We start from the raw sequence: 21,672 nt of genomic DNA on the forward strand, positions 1-21,672 counted from the left end.
GAAAAGTGCCTGCCCTCTGTTTTTTTATTTGTTCGTTTTTTGGCAGCACCCATGGCATGCATAAGATCCCGATCTAGGGATTGAACCCGTGCCCCAGCTGTCACGAGAGCCACAGCAGTGACAACGCCAAATCCTTCACCCTCTGAGCCACAGGGAACTCTTGCTGAATGTTTAATAAAGAACATCGACCAGGAGTTCCCGTCATGGTGCAGTGGAAATGAATCCAGCTAGGAACCATGAGCTCACGGGTTCGATCCCTGGCCTCGCTCAGTGGGTGAAGGATCCGGCATTGCCATGAGCTGTGGTGTAGGTTGCAGATGTGGTTCGGATTCCACGTTGCTCTGACTGTGGCACAGGCCGGCAGCTACAGCTCCGATTCAACCCCTGGCCTGGGAACCTCTATATGCCGCAGGTGCAGCCCTAAAAAGACACACACACTCAAAATAACATTGATGATAACATTGAAAATCAGTTATCCTTTAATAAAAACAAATAAATGCATCACAAAATACACAAACAATGGAAAAAGAAAAGAAAAGAATGTTTACGGTGGGGATTGCGTGCCTGGTCATCCTTCTCGCGGAGGTGACCCTACCTGGGTGTCTGCAGCAGGGACGAGTCAGCATTTACTCGGAGCCCTCGGGGGCGTGCGTGTTTTCTGAAGGCACAGGACTTTCTTCGGGCTCCCGGTGGCTGAGCTTTCCCGCCCCGAAGCCGTGACTTTGGTGGGGAGCCTCCTGTGAGCATCCCCCAGGCCCCGATCTTTGCCCCATGGGGCTCTCCTCTCTTTGGGGTGACTCTCAGGCCTGGCTTTGTGCCATGGCCCACGTCCCTGGGCGGACACTGGCTGGAACCCAAACTCCACGGCTCAGAGCCTCTCACACCCATCTTCTCTCCCGCAGGAGGCGGTGGCGGCGGCGGCGGCTACCACCCCAGTCACGGCGGCTACGGAAACCCATCCGGTACACCCAGCACCGGGGCTCGTGGGGGTGGTGGAGCTGGGGGGGCATTTCTGGGGCTCCCAGGTTTTTTTCTTGTTAGGGCCGAACCCAAGGCATAGGGAAGTTCCCCGTTTAGGGGTGGAATCGGAGCTGCAGCTGCAGGTCTATGCCACAGCCACAGCCACAGCCACAGCCACACCGGACCTTAACCCACTGAGCGAGGCCAGGGATCGAACCCGCATCCCCACGGCCACTGTGTCGGGTTCTTCACACGCGGAGCCACCATGGGAACTCGTCCGGGTGCCAGATTTCTTCTCCCTCGTGTCGTCCTGCTGGGGTCTCGGGTGTTGGAGGTCTCTGTGCTGCTGCTTCTCTTCTGAGCCCTGGCTGCTGACCCTCTGCTGGGCCTCGCTCTGTCCTCCAGGAGGGCAGGGGCTTCCTGCATACCTGTGTCCAGGTAACAAGAAACAGAGCAATGGGCTACGAGGCTCACCCCAGGAATTTGGGTTCTTTGTTAGGATAGTGGATTCTGCCAAGAAGGAAAAGAACCTTCCACAGCAGCGATAAACAGCTTGCTGTCTAGACCCAGCTTTTCTCAAAGCCATCTGTGGATCTTGGAATCTTTATTTTATTTTATTTTTTTAGGTCTGCACCTGCGGCATATGGAAGTTCCCAGGCTAGGGGTCGAATCGGAGCTGCAGCTGCCGGTCTACACCACAGCCACAGCAGCACTGGATCCAAGCCGCGTCTGCGACCTATGCTGTCCTTGCATCGACACCAGATCCTTAACCCACGGAGTGGAGCCAGGGGTCTGCATCCTCGTGGACACTATGACCGGTTCTTAACCTGCTGAGCTGCAAAGGGAACTCCATAATGCCAAGTGCTTAACCCCTGGGCCGCCAGGGAACTCCGAGATGAGACCTTTTAAGATCGACTCTCTTAGCAACTTTCAAACATCCCAGTGTTATTAACATTGAGCCCCGTGCCAGACAGGCCGTGCCCAGGACATCATCATTTTGTAGCTGGAAGTTTGGCGCTTTTGTCCCCCCCCCAATCCATCCACGCATATGCAGAGTGTTCTTCTTTTTCCGTTTGCCATTTGTCAAGTTTTGAACACCTTCCGTGAGGTGACCAACTATCCCTTGTTTTTTGGGGTTTTTTTTTTGCTTTTTGTTTTTGCTTTTTAGGGCCGCACCTGTGGCATATGGACGTTCCCAGGCTAGAGGTCACATCGGAGCTGCACCTGCCAGCCTACACCACAGACACAGCCACAAGGGATCCAAGCCGCATCTGCGACCTACATCACAGCTCACGGCAACGCCAGATCCTTAACCCACTGAGCGAGGCCAGGGAGCGAACCCACAACCTCACGGTTCCTAGACAGATTTGTTTCCGCTGCGCCACAAAGGGCACTCCTGGCCAGCTGTCCTTTGGCTTGAGGTTCCTCTATTTCATGCAGGGGCCAAGGCAGAGTGTGGGATCGTGCCGCGTTTATTTGCACGGCAGGCTTTGGAAAAGACACACCCATGTGTGGTCTGGGTCCACCTGGATGAGGCTGTGAGTCGGCTCTGAGCTTAGCAGTGAGGTTTGGGGTCACGCAGAGGCTGGCGGAGGCAGCCAGCTTCTCCCTGCTGATGGCACGACGTGTCTGGCGTGATCCTTCCTTAGGAAGGAGGCACAGGGCTAATCTCTGCCTGCCCGGCGGCTGTGCCCGAGGGCTGTCTGCTCCTTGTAAAGTGGAGAAAATGTTTTACGACGCATCTTTCCAAGGGCTGGCTGTCAGCGGCTGGTTTCCCTAACACGCGCTGCATGAGTCAGCTCGGGACCACGCAGCGAATACCCCAGACGGGGTGGCTTCCACACCAGGCGTGATTCCTCCCGGTCCTGGAGGCTGGCGCCTGAGCCCCCGGGGCGGGCAGGGCGGGTCCCTCCCGAGGCCTCTCTCCTGGGCGGCTCGACGGCCGTCTCCTCCCTGTGTCCTCACAGGGCCGTCCCTCTGTGTGTGTCTGGGTCCTGACCTCCTCTTCGTCTAAGGACCCCCGTCCTGGGGGATCAGGATCCCCCTCGTGACCTCAGCTACCTGCATTCATCCCCTCTTGAAAGACCCGTCTCCTAACACAGTTACATTCTGAGACCTGGGGGCCAGCGCTTCAATATATAATTTCATGGCAACATAATTTGGTGCATAAAAACCTGTGTCCCCTCGAAAGAGGACTTTTACTTTTATTTTATTTTTTGTCTTTTTTTTAGGACCACACCCAAGGTACATGGAGGGTCCCAGGCTAGGGATCCAATCGGAGCTGTAGCCAGTGGTCTACACCACAGCCACAGGTCTATACCACAGCCACAGCAACACAGGATCTGAGCCGCATCTGCAAGTTACACTACAGCTCACAGCAACTCTGGATCCTTAACCCACTGAGCGAGGCCAGGGATCGAACCTGGGTCCTCATGGACACTGGTCAGATTTGCTTCGTCTGAGCCACAATGGGACCTTGTGTCTCAGAGGAAACGAATGTAATAAAGTGAATTTATTAAAAAAGAGGCCTTTTTATTAAATGCCCCCTCGATATTTAAATAATACCACGTAAGCTATTTTGCTTCAAAATGAATCAACTTAGCACCATGTGTCTTGTTTTCATCCTAAAGCTGTGTTTGAAAATTGCTCTTTAGACGTAAGAAGGAAATCTTATTTCTTTTTAAAAAGTGTTATGTGGGGAGTCCTCACGGTGGCTCAGTAGGTTAAGAAGCCAGCTAGTATCCACGAGGACTCAGGTTCAATTCCTGGGCTCTCTCAGTGGGTTAATGATCCCACGTTGCTGTGGCTGTGGTGTAGACCGGCAGCTGCAGCTCCAAGTCACCCCCTACCTAGCCTGGGAACTTCCACATGCTGCAGGTGCAGCCCTATAAAGACAGAAAATACTTTCTTTTATGTGGCCTCACCTACAGCACGTGGAAGTTTCTGGGCTAGGAACTGAATCTGAGCCACAGCTGGGGCAACGCCGGATCCTTTAACCCCTGCACCAGGCCAGGGATCAAATCCCCCCTCCCGCCGTGACCCAAGCCTCTGCAGTCAGATTCTTAGCCCACTGCACCACGCGGGAACTCCTGCTTTATTTCTCATTAGCTGAGATGCCTGTTCATTATCTTCATTTCTGTGGGCTTCGCCTCAGGGGCTGGGCTTTCCCTGACTGAACGGGAAGCGGGTTTGGACCAGCTTCGGGCGAGCTCCCGCTTTGGTAATGCGGCTTCAGTGTCCTCTCCTGCCTGAGTTAGCAGACCGTGCTGGCTCTGCAGGCACTTGCCCCAGCTCTGCGTGGTCAGGGGACGCCCTGGGGTGCCCCTGCCCCTTCCCTCAGCTGGGGGACAGTGGATGCGGTCTTTGCAGGCTTCCACGGCCTCTGCGGGGTGGGGTGCCCACATTCCTGGTGGCGCTGCGTTTGGACATGTTGCTGAGATGTCCTGAGGCTGATCTTGCGTTTCCTGTGGCTTCTCTGTCCTGCAGGAGGAGGGCGGTACAGACCTGGCCCACATGGGAGTAATTACGGTAACGCAGTTGTTTCTTAGAGGCTGCATGAGGACAAATTGTCCTTCTAGAGAACTTAACACCCGTGGAGGCACTGCTGGGAGGCGTGTCCTGTGGGTCCTGCGCCGCAGTTCCCCGGCCGCTTGGGTCCCTAATTTCTGTCCTCAGTTGTCACCGAGGCTCGGGGATGGGTTTTGCATGGGGGCAAATTGAAATCCTTTCAGGAATGAAAGCCTGCTTCCACACGTTACTGTGTGCATACGTGTGTATAGATGCACGTGCCTGCCTGTGCACACAGGCGCATGGCTGGGTGTACACTCGTGCACACGTTTGTAAACAAGCAGACATGAGCTCACAAGTGTATGCATGTGCCTTGCCTTGTGCATCCATGCATGTGTGCATGTGCCTTTGCTTGTGGTGTGCGTGTGGATGTGTGCACGTGTGTATCTGTGTGTGGCTCTTGCATGTTCATGTGTACACATGTGGTTGTGTATTGTGCATGTGTGTGTGGAGAAGTGTGTACGTGTCTGTGTCCATGTCCACGTGGATGCCTAGATGCATGTTTGTACGTGTGTGTGGTTGTGTGGACATGGGCATCTGCTTGTATGTTGCACTTGGATGCATATTGTGGGCTGTGCATAAATTGCACGGGTGTGCATGGATGTGTACGCTGGTGTGTGTGTTGCACGTGTGTGCATATGTGTGGGTATGGGCAGATGCTTGCATGTTGCGTGTGCACGCACATTGTGGGCGTGGGTGCATGTGTGTTGCATGTGTGTGGGTGTGAGCATGTGTTGCATGTGTGTGTGCGTGGACACGTGTCACACGTGTGCATATTGTGTGTGGACATGTGTGTGTGTGTTGCATGTGTGTGCACATGTGCATATCCCCTGAGCCCTGAGGTGAGAGCCACATCCCTTCTGCCCTCGTCACCTGTCCTACTGCCCCCTTAGACGTAGCACCCGCACCTGCCTCTCAGCACTGCCCGTGCCCACCTCCCTGCCGGGAGGTCAGCTCGTGGGCACAGAGGTTTTCGTCTGCCCTGCTCGTGGCCGCGTCCCCGGCGTGCCATGTGTCTGGCTGCAGAAGGTAACGGACCAGCTCTTCCGAATAAACTCATGATGGTGTGCTTCTGCCCTTCCAGGTGGGGGCGACTACTCCACGTACGGGAACCCACAAGGTAACGCCCAGGGCAGCCCGCCCGACCCCTTCTAGGAGGAGCTCTCCATGTCACCGTGGCAGCGGCAGTGTAGACGTGTTATCATGTCAACCCAAGGACCTCCATGAAGGTCCACTCTTGCTAGGCTGCTTAGGAAGCTCCCGACAAATGCATCCATTCTGCAGGTTGGGGCTCCTTCCGTGGGGGTCAGTGGAGGAGAGTCCAGGACTGTCCCAAGGCTGGAAGATGCCTGGGGGCTCTGAGAGCAGGGCTGGGGCTCTTGGACCTGCCACTGTCTCACCAGTGGTGTCTGTCACTGACCACTGCTGCCAGGCAGCCACGAAGCAGAGGAGAGGGGTTGTCGTGGCATCCAGCCCTGCAGAAGCCCCCAGAGGGCACTGCCGGCCCCATCGCAGGCCAAGGAGGGGAAGGTGGAGTCGGGAAGGTGGGCTTTCATCCTGTGTCGCTGGAAAGATGGGGTCCAGCCTCTTGGCGATGCAGCGTTTCTGCCTGCCTGACTGTGAGGCTTGCAGGAGCCACTGATGCTTCAGGAGAAGAAAGGGATGGGGGGGCCTTTCCCACCCTGAGGGTCCCCAGGCTGTGGGCCTTCCTGCGAATGGCACAGATGCTTTTCTTCTCAGAGGCAGCAGGTGGGGAAGGAGGGGTGCACCCAAGGCAAGAATCCAGGTCTGACACTCCGTTTGATGAGGTCCCACGGTGGGACAGAGGGACCCATCCTGGACCAGGCTAGAGGCAATAAGTCTGCTCTTGGAAGGACCGTCTTGAAGGCAGGGGCTAAAGGATGAGTGGGGGGTGCAGCCAGGACAGCAGAGAGAGATGCTGAGCTGGGTCAGGCTGGGTGTGTCCCCAGGAACACCAGTCGTTTGTGGCGTGTGATGGGGGGGGGTGGAGGCTACACTGGAGACTGGCCAGATATGGTTCGTGAACCGTGGGTGTGTCTTCACTTTTTATAAGCTTAATTAGAAAGAGGCTGCCTCGATTTCCACTCTGTGATGCGTGGATCAGAGGACCAGCTGAGCATCATGAAGATCAGCCCTGAGGCCCTTTTTGTTCCCAGACTGGACAGGATGGGGAGCTAAATTAGGGTGTAGACCGTGGCGGTGGGGAGAAGAGGTGAGCTGAGAAGGTCACTGGGTCGTTACCACTGGGGTGATGTGATTCATTTGTGTGGGATGGCCGAGAGGAAAGAGGTGTATCCGTGAGCTGTGCCGTGTAACAAAAGAGCCCAAACCATCATGACGTATAACAACCAGCATGTCTTAGGATTCGGATTGTGGCAGGACGAGGAGGAGGAGGCGGGTTAAGTGAGTCAGCCTTCGATTCCCTCCTACTCTCAGAAGATTGTGAGAATAACAAAGCAAGTAACCATGCTAATAGACATTCAAAAGGCACTAAAAAACAGGCAGCCGTGTTCTGTTGGCCAGAGCCCCGATTCTGAGGATGCAGACCTGGGCCCCACTTCCCAGTGGGGACAGCCACCCTCTGCAGTGAGAGGGTCTGGACCAGGGGAGGGGAGCCCTGGAGATCAGGGTCCAGCAGGGGACAAGGTGAGACAGAGTCATCAGGGACCGACAGATCCCTGGGTTCCCTGGCAACGTTCTCCCGAACATCACGGGAGCCACATCCACAGCGGGGCCGTTTATCCATCTCCCCTGACACGTTGGGAATGTAGCCAGAGCAGACGTAGGATGGGGACACACTGAATTTTGCAACACCACGCTTCCCCACCGTGATCTCTGTGCGGGAAAACCAACTCTTCCCTTAGGGCTTATGTCCCGAGTCCTAGTGTGCTTGGAGGGCATGCCTGTGGGGGCATTTTTGGTTCATTGGGGTTTTTTTTTGGCATGAGTAACCATTTGACATCCAAAAGGATACACATTTATCCAAATAAATGGGGACAAAAACCATATTAAGCCTGTCTCCCGTACGACACTGTAGGATGCTCTTGGCGGAGAAGATGTGGGTCCTGAGCCCCACTTGGGTAAAAGCAGCATCCCTTCCTCAGGGCTCTTGTGTGAAATCTGCTCATTTTTCCGTGCCGCGGAGGGCAGGGAGAGTGAGGCATGTGACCGCAGCGTTATTTACAATACACGGGTGTTCCTGCTGCCATGTTTTTCTCAGACCACCTTGCTTTTCTTGCTCCTGCAGGCAACACGATAGCGAAAATCGTTTCTCCCATAGTGTCCGTGGTGGTGGTGACGCTGGTGGGGGCGGCGGCCAGCTATTTCCAGTATAACCGGAGGAGGAACTGTTTCCGGACAAATGGCAAGTTTGGCTCCCGATTTTATCTTCCTTAGGTGTCAAAAACAGAAGGCAGGTAACAAAACAGACAGGGACGGACAGATGAGGAAGACAACCTCCCCGTAGCTGGTGGGGTGGGGCAAGATGGGACGTGGGGGTAAGAGATACGAAGTACTGGGAGTTCCCTGGTGGCATAGTGGGTTAAGGATGCTGCTTTACTGCAGCGGCTCAGGTTGCTGCTGTGGTGCAGGTTCGATTCCTGGCCCAGGAACTTCCACTTCCAGGTGCAGCCAAAAAAAAAAAAAAAAAAAAGAGAGAGACACACACACACACAAATTACTATGTACAAGTAAATAAGCTACAAGGATCTATTGTACAGCAGAGGGAATACAGCAGACGTTTTATACTAACTATAAATGGATTATAATCTATAAAAGTATTGAATCACTGTGTTGTAAGCATGAAACTAATATAATACTCTCCATCAATGATGCGTCAATAAAGATTTTTTTTAATAAAATAGAAAGACAACGATGAAGACAACTTACCTCCGATAAGCATATCCTCACATGAATCGTACGAATCTAGGAAATTTGTTCTTAAAATGAAAAATCTAGTTCCCACTGTGGCTCAGCAGGTTACAAACCCAACATGGTGTCTGCGAGGATACAGGTTCCATCCCTGGCCTCGCTCAGTGGGTTAAGGATCTGGCTTGACCTTGGCCGTGGTGTACTTGGCAGTGCAGCTCTGATCCGACCCCTAGCCCAGGAACGTCCATATGCCCCAAGAGCAGCTGTTAAAAGACAAAAAGTGAATGATGAAAAAATGGAAAATGCCTCATTTTAGTTACATTTTATTACTTTTCCAAAAGTTAAAAGTGGAAGCTTTTTAAAACATGGGACTGAAGGGTTGATTTGAAGGCAAATCTAAATGATGGCTTTTAGGATCTCTTTGTGTTATCAATTTTTTAAATGGAACTATAGTTGCTATACAATATTATATAAATTACAGGTTACAATATAGTGATTGACCATTTTTATTTTATTTATTTTATTTTATTTCATTTCATTTCATTTCATTTCACTTCATTTTACTTCATTTCATTTCATCTCATTTCATCTCATCTCATCTCATTTCATTTCATTTTACTTTACTTTATTTTATTTTATTTTATTTTATTTTATTTTATTTATTTTAATTTTATGTCTTTTTAGGACCACACCTGCAGCATATGGAGGTTCCCAGGCCAGGGGTCAAATAGGAGCTGTAGCCGCCAGCCTACGCCACAGCCACAGCAACGCCAGATCCGAGCCTCGTCTGTGACCTACACCACAGCTCATGGCAACCTCGGATCCTTAACCCACTGAGCAAGGCCAGGGATCGAACCCATAACCTCATGGTTCCTAGTCAGATTCATTTCTGCTGCGCCACAACAGGAACCCCGATTGACTATTTTTAAAAGTTATTCTCTAGGGAGTTCCCATGATGGCCCAGTGGGTTATGAACCCCACCAGTATCCATGAGGATGCAGGTTCCATCCCTGGCCTTGCTCAGTGGGTTAGGGATCTGGCATTGCTGTGAGCTGTGGTGTAGGTCGCAGAAAGACCTCTAGCCCAGGAACTTCAATATGCCATGGGTGTGGCCCTAAAAAGAGAGAAAAAAAAAAATTCCATAAACCTGCCCATGGCCTCCCTCTGCTGGTGGCTGAACCAACCTCCCGGCCAGGACAAGCCTTGGTCTCCATTAACACCCGACCCTGCAAGTTTAGGAGGAAACGGAGCTTATGAAACACAACCTTACTTTCTAGACCACATGCCCTTATCACTATAGAGACACTGGGTGTGGGTTTTGCTTGCATCTTTGGCCAAAGTTTGTAAGCCCATGTGAACCTTGTGAGCTCAGGGCAAAAAGTGGGTAAGGAGAGCAAGGCTTCATCTCAGGCACAAACATAAGGAGGTGGAGCGGTAGGGGGGAATCCCAGGAAGCAAAGTCATCAAGAGAAACACTATTTTAGTGCAGTATTTTAAAAAAAAAAAAAAAACCATAGGAGTTCCCTGATGTCTCAGTGGGCTAAGGACCTGGCATTGTCACTGCCGTGGCTCAGGTTGCCGCTCTGGCACAGGTTTGATCCCTGGCCCCCAAACTTCCATAGGCCAAGGGCACAGCCAAAGGGAAAAAAAACAAAACTGGTGAACTACAGCCTGCAGGTCTGCTGCCTGTTTATGTCAATAAAGTTTTATTGGAACCAAGGGCCAGGTTCAGGGTGAGGCAAGTGAGGGAGTGATATACAAATGCAAGACTGACTTCCGCCTTTATTTCACCTTTTGATATTGTGTTCATTGTGGACCTTTGGGAGCACTCATGTTGGTTTTTCAAAAAGCACCACCTTCGAGTATTATGACATAGCCTGGCTTCTGAGTTTTCTGGCACCTGCTGGAACGTGGTGTCCACCAGCCTCACCGTACTTGAGTTTCTAAAGCAGATATGGTTGTTCTTTAAAAAACAAAAACAAAACACATGGCTCATGCCCTTCCCATTTATCAGAGGTGGAAGCCCTTCTCTGTCCTGGCTTGGAGCCTTTGGGGAACTAGGTAAATATCCTGCTTACTTGTTCAACTATATTTTAGCAATAGGAGTTCCTGTCATGGTGCAGTGGAAACAAATCCGACTAGGAACCATGAGGTTGCAGGTTCGATCCCTGGCCTCGCTCAGTGGGTTAAGAATCTGGCATTGCTGTGGCTGTGATGTAGGTCACAGAAGTGGCTCGGATCCCGTGTTGCTGTGGCTGTAGTGTAGGCTGGCAGCTGTAGCTCCCATTGGACCTTTAGCCTGGGAACCTCCATATGCCACGGGTGCAGCCCTAAAAAGACAAAAAGACAACAATAACAAAAAAATATTGTAGGGATAACTTCACCAGGTCTGATGAGGATGGGGTGTGGCTGCCCTTCCCTTAAAGGCAGTGAGCTCAGGACACAGACTGATCTTTAGAGCACAGATACATGGTAACATCCTTCAGGCACTCCTCTGACTGCGGGCAGGACTGGGTCTCCACCATCTTGCTGGTTGTAAAACCCATCAACCATCTAAGAAAGATGAGTTCCCTCTAAGGTTTGGTGCGGATGTTGATGGCCAGCCAGCATCCCTGAATGGGGCCTGGGATATCCCGTCTCCCCTGAAGGATGCGGCTCTGAGGGCTGAGGGGCAGTGTACGACCTGTGCAACTGTACGCCCGCCGCACCCCCACCCTGGAGCTTGTGCATCTTGTAGGGGCAGAGTGATGGGGGTGGGGCTGCCCACACGGTGACAGATGTGCCTTCATTCAAGGGGACTGTGTATGCATCACACTTCGCCTTGGTTTCGTCCAATGGAAATAATAATAACTCCCCCATTAGAGGTTATGAAGACTAATCCTACTCCACCCTCACAAATATCGGTTGTAGGAGTTCCAGTGGTGGTGCAACGGGGCGGGTGACATCTTGGGAGCACTCGGTTGCAGGTTCCATCCCCAGCCCGGCCCAGTGGATTCAGGATCGGGCATTGGCTACCGCTGTGCTTTAGGTCACAGCTGCAGCTCAGAGCTGATCCCTGGTCTGGGAACTCCATATATCACAGGGCACCCCCCCCAAACACAATTGTTGCAAAAAAAAAAAAAGGCCAGTCGTAACTGCAAAGATACAGTTACTCATTGCATCTGAAGTGTTCAAAACCCTTAATAAATGGGAAAGAGCAAAGAAAGAGAACAGTGCTTTTAGATCAGTCCCTGTTTTTGTTTTTGCTTTTGTTTTAATTTCCCAGCGATGACATCTTGTTGCCAATCTTCCTCGCAGAGCCACAGAACGTCTGAGGTCTTCGCAACTCCCTGGATCACGCTGAGGAAAGCTCCAGACAGACAGGACCCCCGCTTATCACCCCCCCCGCTCCAACCCCGTGGACAGTCCCTTTCATTCTTGGCTTAACCTGTGGCCCTGGAGGGGTTTCTCTTCAACGTGCTGCCTGTCAACCAATTCCTGACTCCTCGGACACGTCGCCTGGAGTAAGGTAGACAGCCGGACCTTGGCTTGTAAAAAGATTGCTTGATGCATTGGCCTCATCGTGAATCCTGGACAGAGAGAGTCTGACTCTGGTTGGAACTGCAAAGCTGCCCCCTGGGACAACCACAGGCTAGTGGCCGTGGCCATTGTCCCCAGGCACAGGGGCGGCAAAATGGCACCGGGGCTGCGGTGGGAAGGCCATGGGGTTTGCAGGGATGGAGAATGCTGTTGGGTTTCCAGCCAGCTGGGGTGTGACGCTTGGCCGGGGTTAAGTTCTGTCCTTAAGTCAGAAATCTGGACCTGTTCACGCAACCTGTGCATGGGGAGTGAATGGTTTCTGACCCTGACGGCCGGGTTTGAGCCTCATGGCAGCTCCCACTCGTCTACACTCAAAACTACCGTTACCTGCGGAAGACGAGGTTTGGAATTTTAAGTGCAAAATCGCTGAGGGGGAAGCCGTCTTGGGGCAGCGATCTTGGGGTGCTCTTTTCCTATGAAATTGTACAGTTTTGATATTTGTGAACACGGGGTAGAAGCCGTGCTGTGCAGATGTCAGGGCTTTTCCTGTTTTGTGTTTCCGCTTTGACTTTCCGTGGGTACCAGTGCTCGCAGCCACGGCAGTGCTTTTCTTGGTGTTTACTTGTCTTTGTACAGGTGTAGACAGTCTTCCAGCCGCAAACATCTGAAAGACCTATGCGCTGTTTGCTCCTATTTTAGTAACACTTTAGGGCAGAGGAAACAGGATGGTTTGGGTTAAAAAAAAAAAAAAAAAGGAGTTCCCGTTGCAGCTCAGCAGTTAATGAACCTGACTAGCATCCATGAGGATGCAGGTTCCATCCCTGGCCTTGCTTAGTGGGTTAAGGATCCAGTGTTACTGTGGCTGTGGTGTAGGCCGGCAGCTGCAGCTCTGATCTGACCCCTAGCCCGGGAACGTCCATGCACCGCAGGTGCGGCCCTAAAAAGAAAAAAAAAAAAAAAAAGGGTGTGTGTGTGTGTACATATGCAGACCAGATGTACAGACATATAGACATAAATGAACTTAAGTGTTTTTAAAGGTAATTATCCATTTCCTGCAATTCTCATAGACAGGGTTTCATCATTTAAAATGCACATAGGAGGGAGAAAAATTGGCCTTGGTGGCTGTGTTCTCTTTTCTATGTTTTGCACATCAAACGATGAGACAGCCGTGAAAGGACTTACACGGCGGGAAGCCGCAGAGCCCCGCCTGCATCTGCAAAGTCCATCTCTGGCTCCGAGGGACGGGTATCCCTGGAGGCATTCTTGCCCAGACGGTCCCCACCCCGTTCCAGCTGGACCCCGCAGAACCAGAGGGACACCTGTCACCTTCCAAAGGAAGAAATGTTCCCACTGGGAACATGTGCAGCAAGATGGGTTATTAACGCATCAGGGACAGGATTGCGCTTAGAGAAATGACAGGTGAACGTCAGGGAAGTGCCAAGAGGAAAGACTGCCTAAGGTTCAGCTGCTGTAGAATAGAAATATGTGACTCGCCACCTCTGGGGAAGCCTCTCTTTAAGGCATCACCACGACCACCTGGAGGTCCGAGGCTGAAAACGGGAGAAAAGGCACAAGGAGCTGCCCTGTGTTCTTGGAAAAAGGACTTGAGAGCATGGTGTATAGTGTAAAAAGAAACACTCATCTCCTCTGACGAGGAGGAGCTACGATGTGTCTCATCGTCAGGGGATGGACAGCTTTGTGTTCATGTTTACACTTAAAAAACGACACCTTGAACCCTCTGACACTGTAGGGGGGAATGGAAATTGCTGCAACCACTGCAGAGAACAGAATGGAGGCTCCTTACAAAACTAAACATAGAACTACCGTAGGATCCAGCAATCCCACTCCTGGGCATCTATCCAGAGAAAACCATAGTTTGAAAGGATACATGCATCCCTGTGTTCATTGCAGCCCTATCCACAATAGCCAAGACATGGCAGCCACCTAAATGTCCATCGACAGAGGAGTGGATGAAGAAGATGTGGTCCATAGACACAATGGAATATTACTCAGCCATAAAAAAGAACAAAAGCATGCCATTGGCAGCAACACGGATGGACCTAGAGATTCTCATACTAAGTGAAGTAAGTCAGCCAGAGAAAAACAAATACCATATGATATCACTTCTATGTGGAGCCTAAAATATGACACAAATGAACTTATTTACAAAACAGAAATGCACTCAGAGGCGTAGAGAACAGAGGTTTGGTACCAAAAGAAAAGCACATCAAGGAGGAATAAATTAGGAATTTGGGATTAACAGATACATCTAGTATATATAAAATAGTTAACCAGCGAGGACCTACTGTTTAGCATAGGGAACTACACTTAATATCGTGTAATAACCTGTAATGGAAAAGAATCTGAAAAAAAATGTATAACTGAATCATTGCTGTACATCTGAAAGGACCACAACATTATAAATCAACTACGCTTCAGAAAGACCACAAAAAAAGAGCACCCTTTTGTCCAAGTATAAACCACTGTAGACAAGGCTGATCCTTACTCTTATAAAACCAGATATCTCTCCCTCCCTCTCTGTTTCTGTCCGTCTCTGTCTCTCTCTCACACACACACTGTATTAATATATTGTTACAGGTTGCATTGCGCCTTCCTCTCAAATGTCTGTGTTGGTTGCACAACTTCTGTGAGCCTCCATCACGTCATCTAAGAAAGTGGGTATCCTAATAATACGACCTGCCTCGCCAAATGGCAGTGGGGGTGCACGATTCGGTGTGTGAAAAAAGCCCCCCCCCACGTTGTGCCTGGCAGGAGGCAAGGGGTGTAGATGGGATGGGGAGAAAATAAAAACAAGCTTTTTCTCTTCATGTGAGCAGAGGTCAGGTCGTGGCAACACATCGGACATCTCATAGAATCTGGTCAAAAGTCGAGACCAGAAAATCCAAGCTGCCCACGCGGACTGAAAACAGTGATGTTGGAGAAGGCAGAGGGTCTGCCCCCCATCCCCCCCTTTTTTTCTTCCGTGTTCGGAGTTAATAACCCCCAAATCTTTCCGTTTCCGCACTACCCAGTCCGAGCGCATCACAGCATCTGCATCCTTTGGCGGGAGGCGTGGTCCCGTGACGGCTCTGGCCAATGGCGTGCCGCCTCGTTTTGGGAGCGGTAGGACCCTCCCGTGGTCCAGATACTAGCCCCTTCCAGCTCGGGCACCACCGATGGGTTTCTCCAGCGTGATCTTGCTTTGGGGGGGTGGTTGCTGCGTCAGGACCCAGCTGTCCTGACGTTCTCCCGTGGTCCTGACCTGTGGGTCCTCGAGTCCTGCTTCCTCTGAGTCATCCCCGGACCTCGGCAAATATCCTTTGCGGACCCCTAGGGGTAGAAGGATGGTTTCTGAAATTTTCCAGTTGAAATTCTCCCCCAGTCGTTTTATTTGAACAGATGCATGCATCTTCTTAGGATACCAAGATGGTTTTTTCTCACCCCACAGCATTCTCTAAAATCTTGCGCTTTTCCTCTCGTGGTCATGGCTAAAAACCAAGAGGTCCTTCTGACAAATGCTGTGTGACCTGACCTCTGTGTGGAAATCGAAAACAGCCGAACTCGGAGAAACAGAGAAGGGCTTTGTTTCCAGGGGATGCCGAGCGGGAGGGGGAACGGGGAGGTAACTGGTCAAAAGCTATAAACCTCCAGTTAATACGATGAATAAGTCCTGGGGGTCTAACGCTACAGCGTGGGGACTCTGTGGTTAAAGATACTGCAGCATCTGTAGAATCCGAGTGGAAGTTGCTAAGAGAGTCGGTTTTAAACAGTCTCACCAGGAAAAGAACTGCTAATTGTGTGACAGAGTGGTGGGGTTAGCTAAGGCTAGGATGCTATTGCTATTATGTATACAGGTATCAAATCATCGCAGACAGCACCTTACACTGATACAATGCTGCACGACAATCATATCTCAATAAAGCTGGGCAACAGAAAGAGTGATTTTCTGATTTTTTTTTTCTGCAAGCATTCTTGCTCACATTCTGTAGGCATCCAGCTCTCCACACGCCTGGATGGTCTTTTCAGCGGTTTTGGCAAGATTTTCTTCTTTCTCTCGACGGCACATTCACTATGACTTTTATATCCTGTGATAGTTCATTTTGTACACATATTATACAGATGTGGGGTGTGCAGTTCACTTAATGCCCATCTGTTTCAGCTGATGTCATAGCATCTGGCTTTCAAACTGCGTTTTCTTCCGACGGCCGTGAAGCTTCTTCGTTGCCCAGATGGTTGCATAGGATCCGCCCGTCACCGGTTCTTTCATCTTCTTTCAGAGAATGTAGTGAGGATTTGGGGCTTTTTCTGGCAGCGGTTTTTGGACTCCGTGATTGGAGCACATGCAGTGGTTTCTCTGAAACTCCTTGCAGTCCTGTTTAAGAAGATTCCCAACATCTCAGCCAGTTGAAAGGGAAAGAAGGACCCTCCATCTGGAGCAGAATAGTTGCTATCTTCAGCAAACATTTTCTAACATGTTTTCTTCTTTTTAGGGCCACACCTGCGGCATATGGAAGTTCCCAGGCTAGGGGTCTAGTCAGAGCTGCAGCTGCCAGCCTACACCCCAGTCACAGCCACACCAGATCTGAGCCACATCTGTGACCTACACTGCAGCTTGCAGCCACGCTGGATCCTTAATCCACTGAGCGAGGCCAGGGATCGAACCCATATCCTCATGGAGACTGTGTTGGGTTCTTCATCTGCTGAGCCGCACTGGAAACTCCTAACATTTTGTTGATTAAATTCACTCATGCTCTCTCTGCATCCTTTGACTTCTCAGAAAAGCCACTTCACGCACTCTGGAAGGGGGACGTTTTCATCCAAACCCTCTTACTTTTATGGCTGGGTTATGCGAGATAGTCATTCTTAAATCTCTCAGGTCTCTCTTTTCACTTGTTTTTGTTTTGTTTTGTTGTCTTTTTTTTTTTGCCATTTCTTGGGCCGCTTCCGCGGCATATGGAGGTTCCCAGGCTAGGGGTCGAATTGGAGCTGTAGACACGAGGCCCATACCACAGCCACAGCATCGCAGGATCCGAGTTGCATCTGCAACCTACACCACAGCTCACGGCAACACCAGATCCTTAACCCACTGAGCAAGGGCAGGGGTCGAACCTGCAACCTCATGGTTCCTAGTTGGATTCGTTAAGCACTGCGCCACGACGGGAACTCCTCTCTTCGCTTGTTGACAAGTGTCACGTACACGTGTGTTGCGAGGCAGGGGGCGGATGGGGGACCCTGTTGTGTAAAACCCCCAGCCTCCTCCATCAGTGTCAGAAGGACTCTGCTCAGCAGGCAGCTCTTCAAGATGCAGATTCTCACAGTCGCACCAGCCAACCATGTAATTTTTCCTCCCGGTGGGAATTCTTGCTCTGAACCCATCAACCTTTTTAAGACATGTCATTTGATTTTCCTCTGGTTCTTGAATTTTTCTTCTTCTTTTTTTTTTCTTTTTTAGGGCAGCACCTGCAGCATATGGAAGTTCCTGGGCTAGGGGTCCAATCAGAGCTGCATCTGCAGGTCTACACCACAGCCAGAGCAATTCCAGATCCAAATCCCATCTGTGACCTACACCACGATTTGCAGCAACACCAGATGCCCAACCCACTGAGCGAGGCCAGGGATCGAACCCCCATTCTCTTGGATACTAGTTGGGTTCTTAACCTGCTGAGCCACAATGGGAATTCCTTCGATTTTTTTTTTTTTTCAATTAAGCTCGCTCAGAGACTCAGAAACATAGTTAGGTGAGTCCCCCGATGCTATTTACAAACACACACACAAAAATGCCTGAAAAGCTCAGGCATTGTTTCTGAGAAAATTAATCAATTCTTCTTTTCACTCATAAATGCACAGAGACGTGTGTTCTGGAAAGCTGTCCGTTTTGGCAGACTCGGAATGCTGATCCCGCTGCCTACGATGCAGCTGAAACCAGGAAGGAGCAAGTCATTTGTCTTTCCTGAAGTTCACCTGACGATGCGGGACGCAGGTCCGGGGAACAAGGAAATGACGTTTCTTGGATGTGCCAGTTCAGGGGACGCAGCCTTGATGAAAATGATGTCCTCTGAGTGGCCCCAAATGCAGGCGGTCCTTTCAGAGGGTCCTCATCTCCTCCAGTGTTTGGCTGGTTTTATTCCCACTGGAGGGTTTTTGCTGCTCCTGGGGGCTGTCTGAACACGTCTGGTTAGGAATTAATTCCGTGGAGGGGAGGGACTGTGCCTGAGTCCAGGGCCCGCTGTTGCAGGGGCAACGGCGCCCCAGAACTGTTCTCCACCTGTGGTCTCCGTGCCTCTCAAAATGCACCTCCAAAGGCATCTTCTGTGGGGTCTGGGCAGAAGGGATCCCTTGCCCGCCCCTCGGTCCACAACACGGGGTGACAGTTACCCTGCAGACTCGTCAAGTGAGAGATTCCGCAGCTTTCTGAGGATTCGGGTCAGCGAGTTAATTGCTTTTGGAGCCCATCCAGTGCTGCCAACTCTGGGCTCATGATAGAGTTACATTGTTTCGTTTTGGCCTGGCAGCCTCCTCAAGGCCGCCTGGTCTTAGCTCTGTGCAGAAGGAGTGTCGCCTGGTGGCTGGGTTTTAGTCCAGGGGACGACTTTTGCATGCAAATGAGATGCTGTGCACTGAGGAGAAGGGCGTGATGGGGCGGAGAATTCCACCTGCTGTCTTTCGATTCTAACGACTCTTATGTAAAGAGGAAACTACGTATTAATCCTGTAACGGTAGACACATGTTTTCCTACAGGGAGTTAAGCCTTAGAGCTTCGGCAATATCGTTTTTTGCAATATGATTCTTTGGTCCGGAGTCTTAAACATGGTTGAAAACAACCTGCACAACAATTTCACAAATTTGGTCAACAAAGGAAGACGTAATGCCTATTAGTTTTCACTAAATTTGCTAGTGGAAATCCTGAAAAATTTGCAAGACGGAGACAGTGCTCCAGTTCATATATTCCCCAAGAATATCGATTGATTGACAGATGGGCCGCACCCATGGCATACAGACGTTCCTAGGCCAGGGACCAAACCTGAGCCACAGCAGTGACAACGCTGGGTCCTCAACGGCTTGGCCGCCAGGGAACCCCACCCAAGGATCTTTTCCAATTTGATTTTCTGATACTGCCAAGCCCCATAATAATTTTATATGAAAGCATTCAGTTACATTGTGTTCCATTTTGTTTAGCTTTAGAAACAAGCACTTCCAACTTGGCAAAGAATGATTTCTTAGATTGTTAAGCCACGAAAAAAATCCGTCTGAGGAGTGATTCTGAAAGTTCACAAAATAAATGATGACTTGATTCTGATGAGAAACACCAAATGCCATTATGAGTAGCAGCTGTGACAGTGTCACACACATATGTTCTATTTTAATAGGAAGATATATATATATATATGTATAACCTTTTCAATAAGTTAAATATTTTAGGAGTTCCCATCATGTCTCAGCAGAAACAAATCTGACTAGTTAATATCCCTGAGAATGTGGGTTCGATCCCTGGCCTCGCTCAGTGAGTTAAGGATCCGGTGTTGCCGTGAGCTGTAATGTAGGTTGCAGACTTGGCTCTGATCCCAGGTTGTTGTGGCTGTGACCTGGTGGCTGCGGCTCCAATTGGACCCCTCGCCTGGGACTCTCCATGTGCCGTGGGTGCAGCCCTAGAGAGACAAAACAACAAATATTTTACACGTGTATACATATATATGGGTGTCAACACAATAAATTGTAAAGATATAACTAGTCCCACAGGCAATGATAATGTATTGTAATCCTTACCATGAACACTCCAAAGTCAAAACAGTAACTACGGGAGCTCCCGTTGTGGCTCAGTGAATTAAGAACCCACCTAGTATCCATGAGGATGCAGGTTCAATCCCCGGCCTCACTCAGTGGGTTAAGGATCCAGCGTTGCCGTGAGCTATGGTGTAGGTCGCAGATGAGCCTCAGATCCTGTGTTGCCGTGGCTGTGGTGGAGGCCAGCAGCTGCAGCTCTGATGCAACCCCTCACCTGGGAACCTCTATATGCCCAAGTATGGCCCTAAAAAGGCCAAAAAAAAAAAAAAGGACACCGGATGTCCCCAACACCACTTTTCTCTGAGCTCCTGGTGAAAGGCGTGTGGGATTCGCTAGGAACGTGAGAGAAGAGTCAGGGAAAGGTGACGAAGAGGGCCCAGGGGTCCAGGGGCCAGCCGCGTCCCCGGAACCCCAGTGGGCAGGTCACACTCCCGAGGGAGTAGAACCAGCCCGTGTGGCCTCACACCACGTGTTCTTCTGGTTCCTGATGTGGAAGCGCTTGGGTGACGTGGGTTGGCCGCGGCCCAAGTCACATCTTCCTGACGGAGGCACGTCCCCCTCGGATGCAAATATAAACGCACTGCCTTCCCCACGCACAGCCGCCTACGGGCACATCTGTGCTTCGCAGCTGTGTCCCTCTGTCCCCGCCCTGGCCACCCCCCCGCAGACAGGTGTGCATCCAGCAGACCTGCCTGTTGATGAACAGCCAAGGGTGTGTTCAGGGTCCACGGGAAGACAGATGATGTTCCCAGTTCCCTGGAGAAAAGAGAAGCATGTCTGCGACCTTCCCAACATGTGATCTTTTGCCACCCCCCAACCCCAAGGTGAGGGGCAACTAATTAAACCAGGGCTGGGAGCAAAATCCTTCACTATCACCTCTGGCTGTTGAACCAAGCTTGTTTTTATTTCCTTTTGTGGCCATGCCTGTGGCATATGGAAGTTCCTGGGCTAAGGGTCAAATCAGAGCTGCAGCAGCAGGTCTACACCACAGCCAGAGCCACATGGGATCCGAGCCATGTCTGTGCCCCATGCCACCCCTTGTGGCAATCCCAGATCCTTCACCCACTGAGTGAGGCCAGAGATTGAACCTGCATCCTCGTGCTATGTCAGGGTCTTAACCTGCCGAGCCACAATGGGAACTCCTGCAATTCTTTCTGGGTGTTTAAACCAGGTTTTTGGAGTTCCCTTGTGGCTCAGAGGGTTCAGGATCTGGTGTTGTCACTGCTGTGACGCAGGTTCAATCCTCGGCCCAGAAACTTTCACCTGCTGTGGCCAAGGCCAAAAGAAAAAAGAAAAACTTGACCTTCAGAAAACACAGGGAGGCCGCAATTCCAATGGGAAACCAGCCTTCGCGATGAAGGCACCCTTGAAATGAATGAATGTGCAAGAGAGAAGAAGGAATGAATGGAGATGTTTTAATCCCCTTGGGCAGCTCTCACCGAACAGCACCGCCTGGGGGGTTCAGCATCAGGCCTTTGCTTCCCCCACCCCCACCCCCCGTTCTGGAGGCTGGGAGGCTGAGTTCACAGTGGGGGGCAGATGAGTTCCGGGTGCGGCTCCCTTCCTGGGTGGCAAACAGCTGCCTCTTTGCTGAGTCTTCACCTGTTGGAGAGAATTCCCGTGCCTCTTCCTTTCCTTATAAGGACTTGAACCCCATCATGGGGCCCCCCCCCCATAGGACCTCATCTTACCCTAGTCACGTCCCAAAGCCCCCACCTCCTAATACCATCCCGCCGGGGATCAGGGCTTCCCCAGCACAGAGTTTTGAGGGCACACCATATATTCAGTGCATAGCAGAATTTCTTGCTCAGGCTACAGCCTTCATATTACACAGGAGCTGTTGCCTCTGGTTATTCTGGCTAAAGACTTTTAGATGATGAAATGGACGAGAGAGATCCACAAACAGGAGGTTTTAAAAAATATATATTATGGGAGTTCCTGTTGTGGCTCAGC

At 50.9% G+C, this 21,672-nt stretch overlaps 1 protein-coding gene across 1 annotated transcript in view; it reads left to right on the forward strand.

The window, feature by feature from the left end:
- The window catches only part of XG (Xg blood group), a 29,840-nt gene extending 13,965 nt beyond the window's left edge, over window positions 1-15,875 (forward strand). The window contains exons 8-12 of the mRNA XM_021080962.1: window positions 903-962; window positions 4,447-4,488; window positions 5,612-5,647; window positions 7,796-7,912; window positions 11,716-15,875. Coding sequence (XP_020936621.1) covers window positions 903-962; window positions 4,447-4,488; window positions 5,612-5,647; window positions 7,796-7,912; window positions 11,716-11,732 — 272 coding nt within the window. The 3' untranslated portion in view covers window positions 11,733-15,875. The remainder of the gene's footprint in view (window positions 1-902; window positions 963-4,446; window positions 4,489-5,611; window positions 5,648-7,795; window positions 7,913-11,715) is intronic.

The sequence above is a fragment of the Sus scrofa genome, chromosome Y (genome assembly GCF_000003025.6).
Source record: "Sus scrofa isolate TJ Tabasco breed Duroc chromosome Y, Sscrofa11.1, whole genome shotgun sequence".
Taxonomy (NCBI): Eukaryota; Metazoa; Chordata; class Mammalia; order Artiodactyla; family Suidae; genus Sus; species Sus scrofa.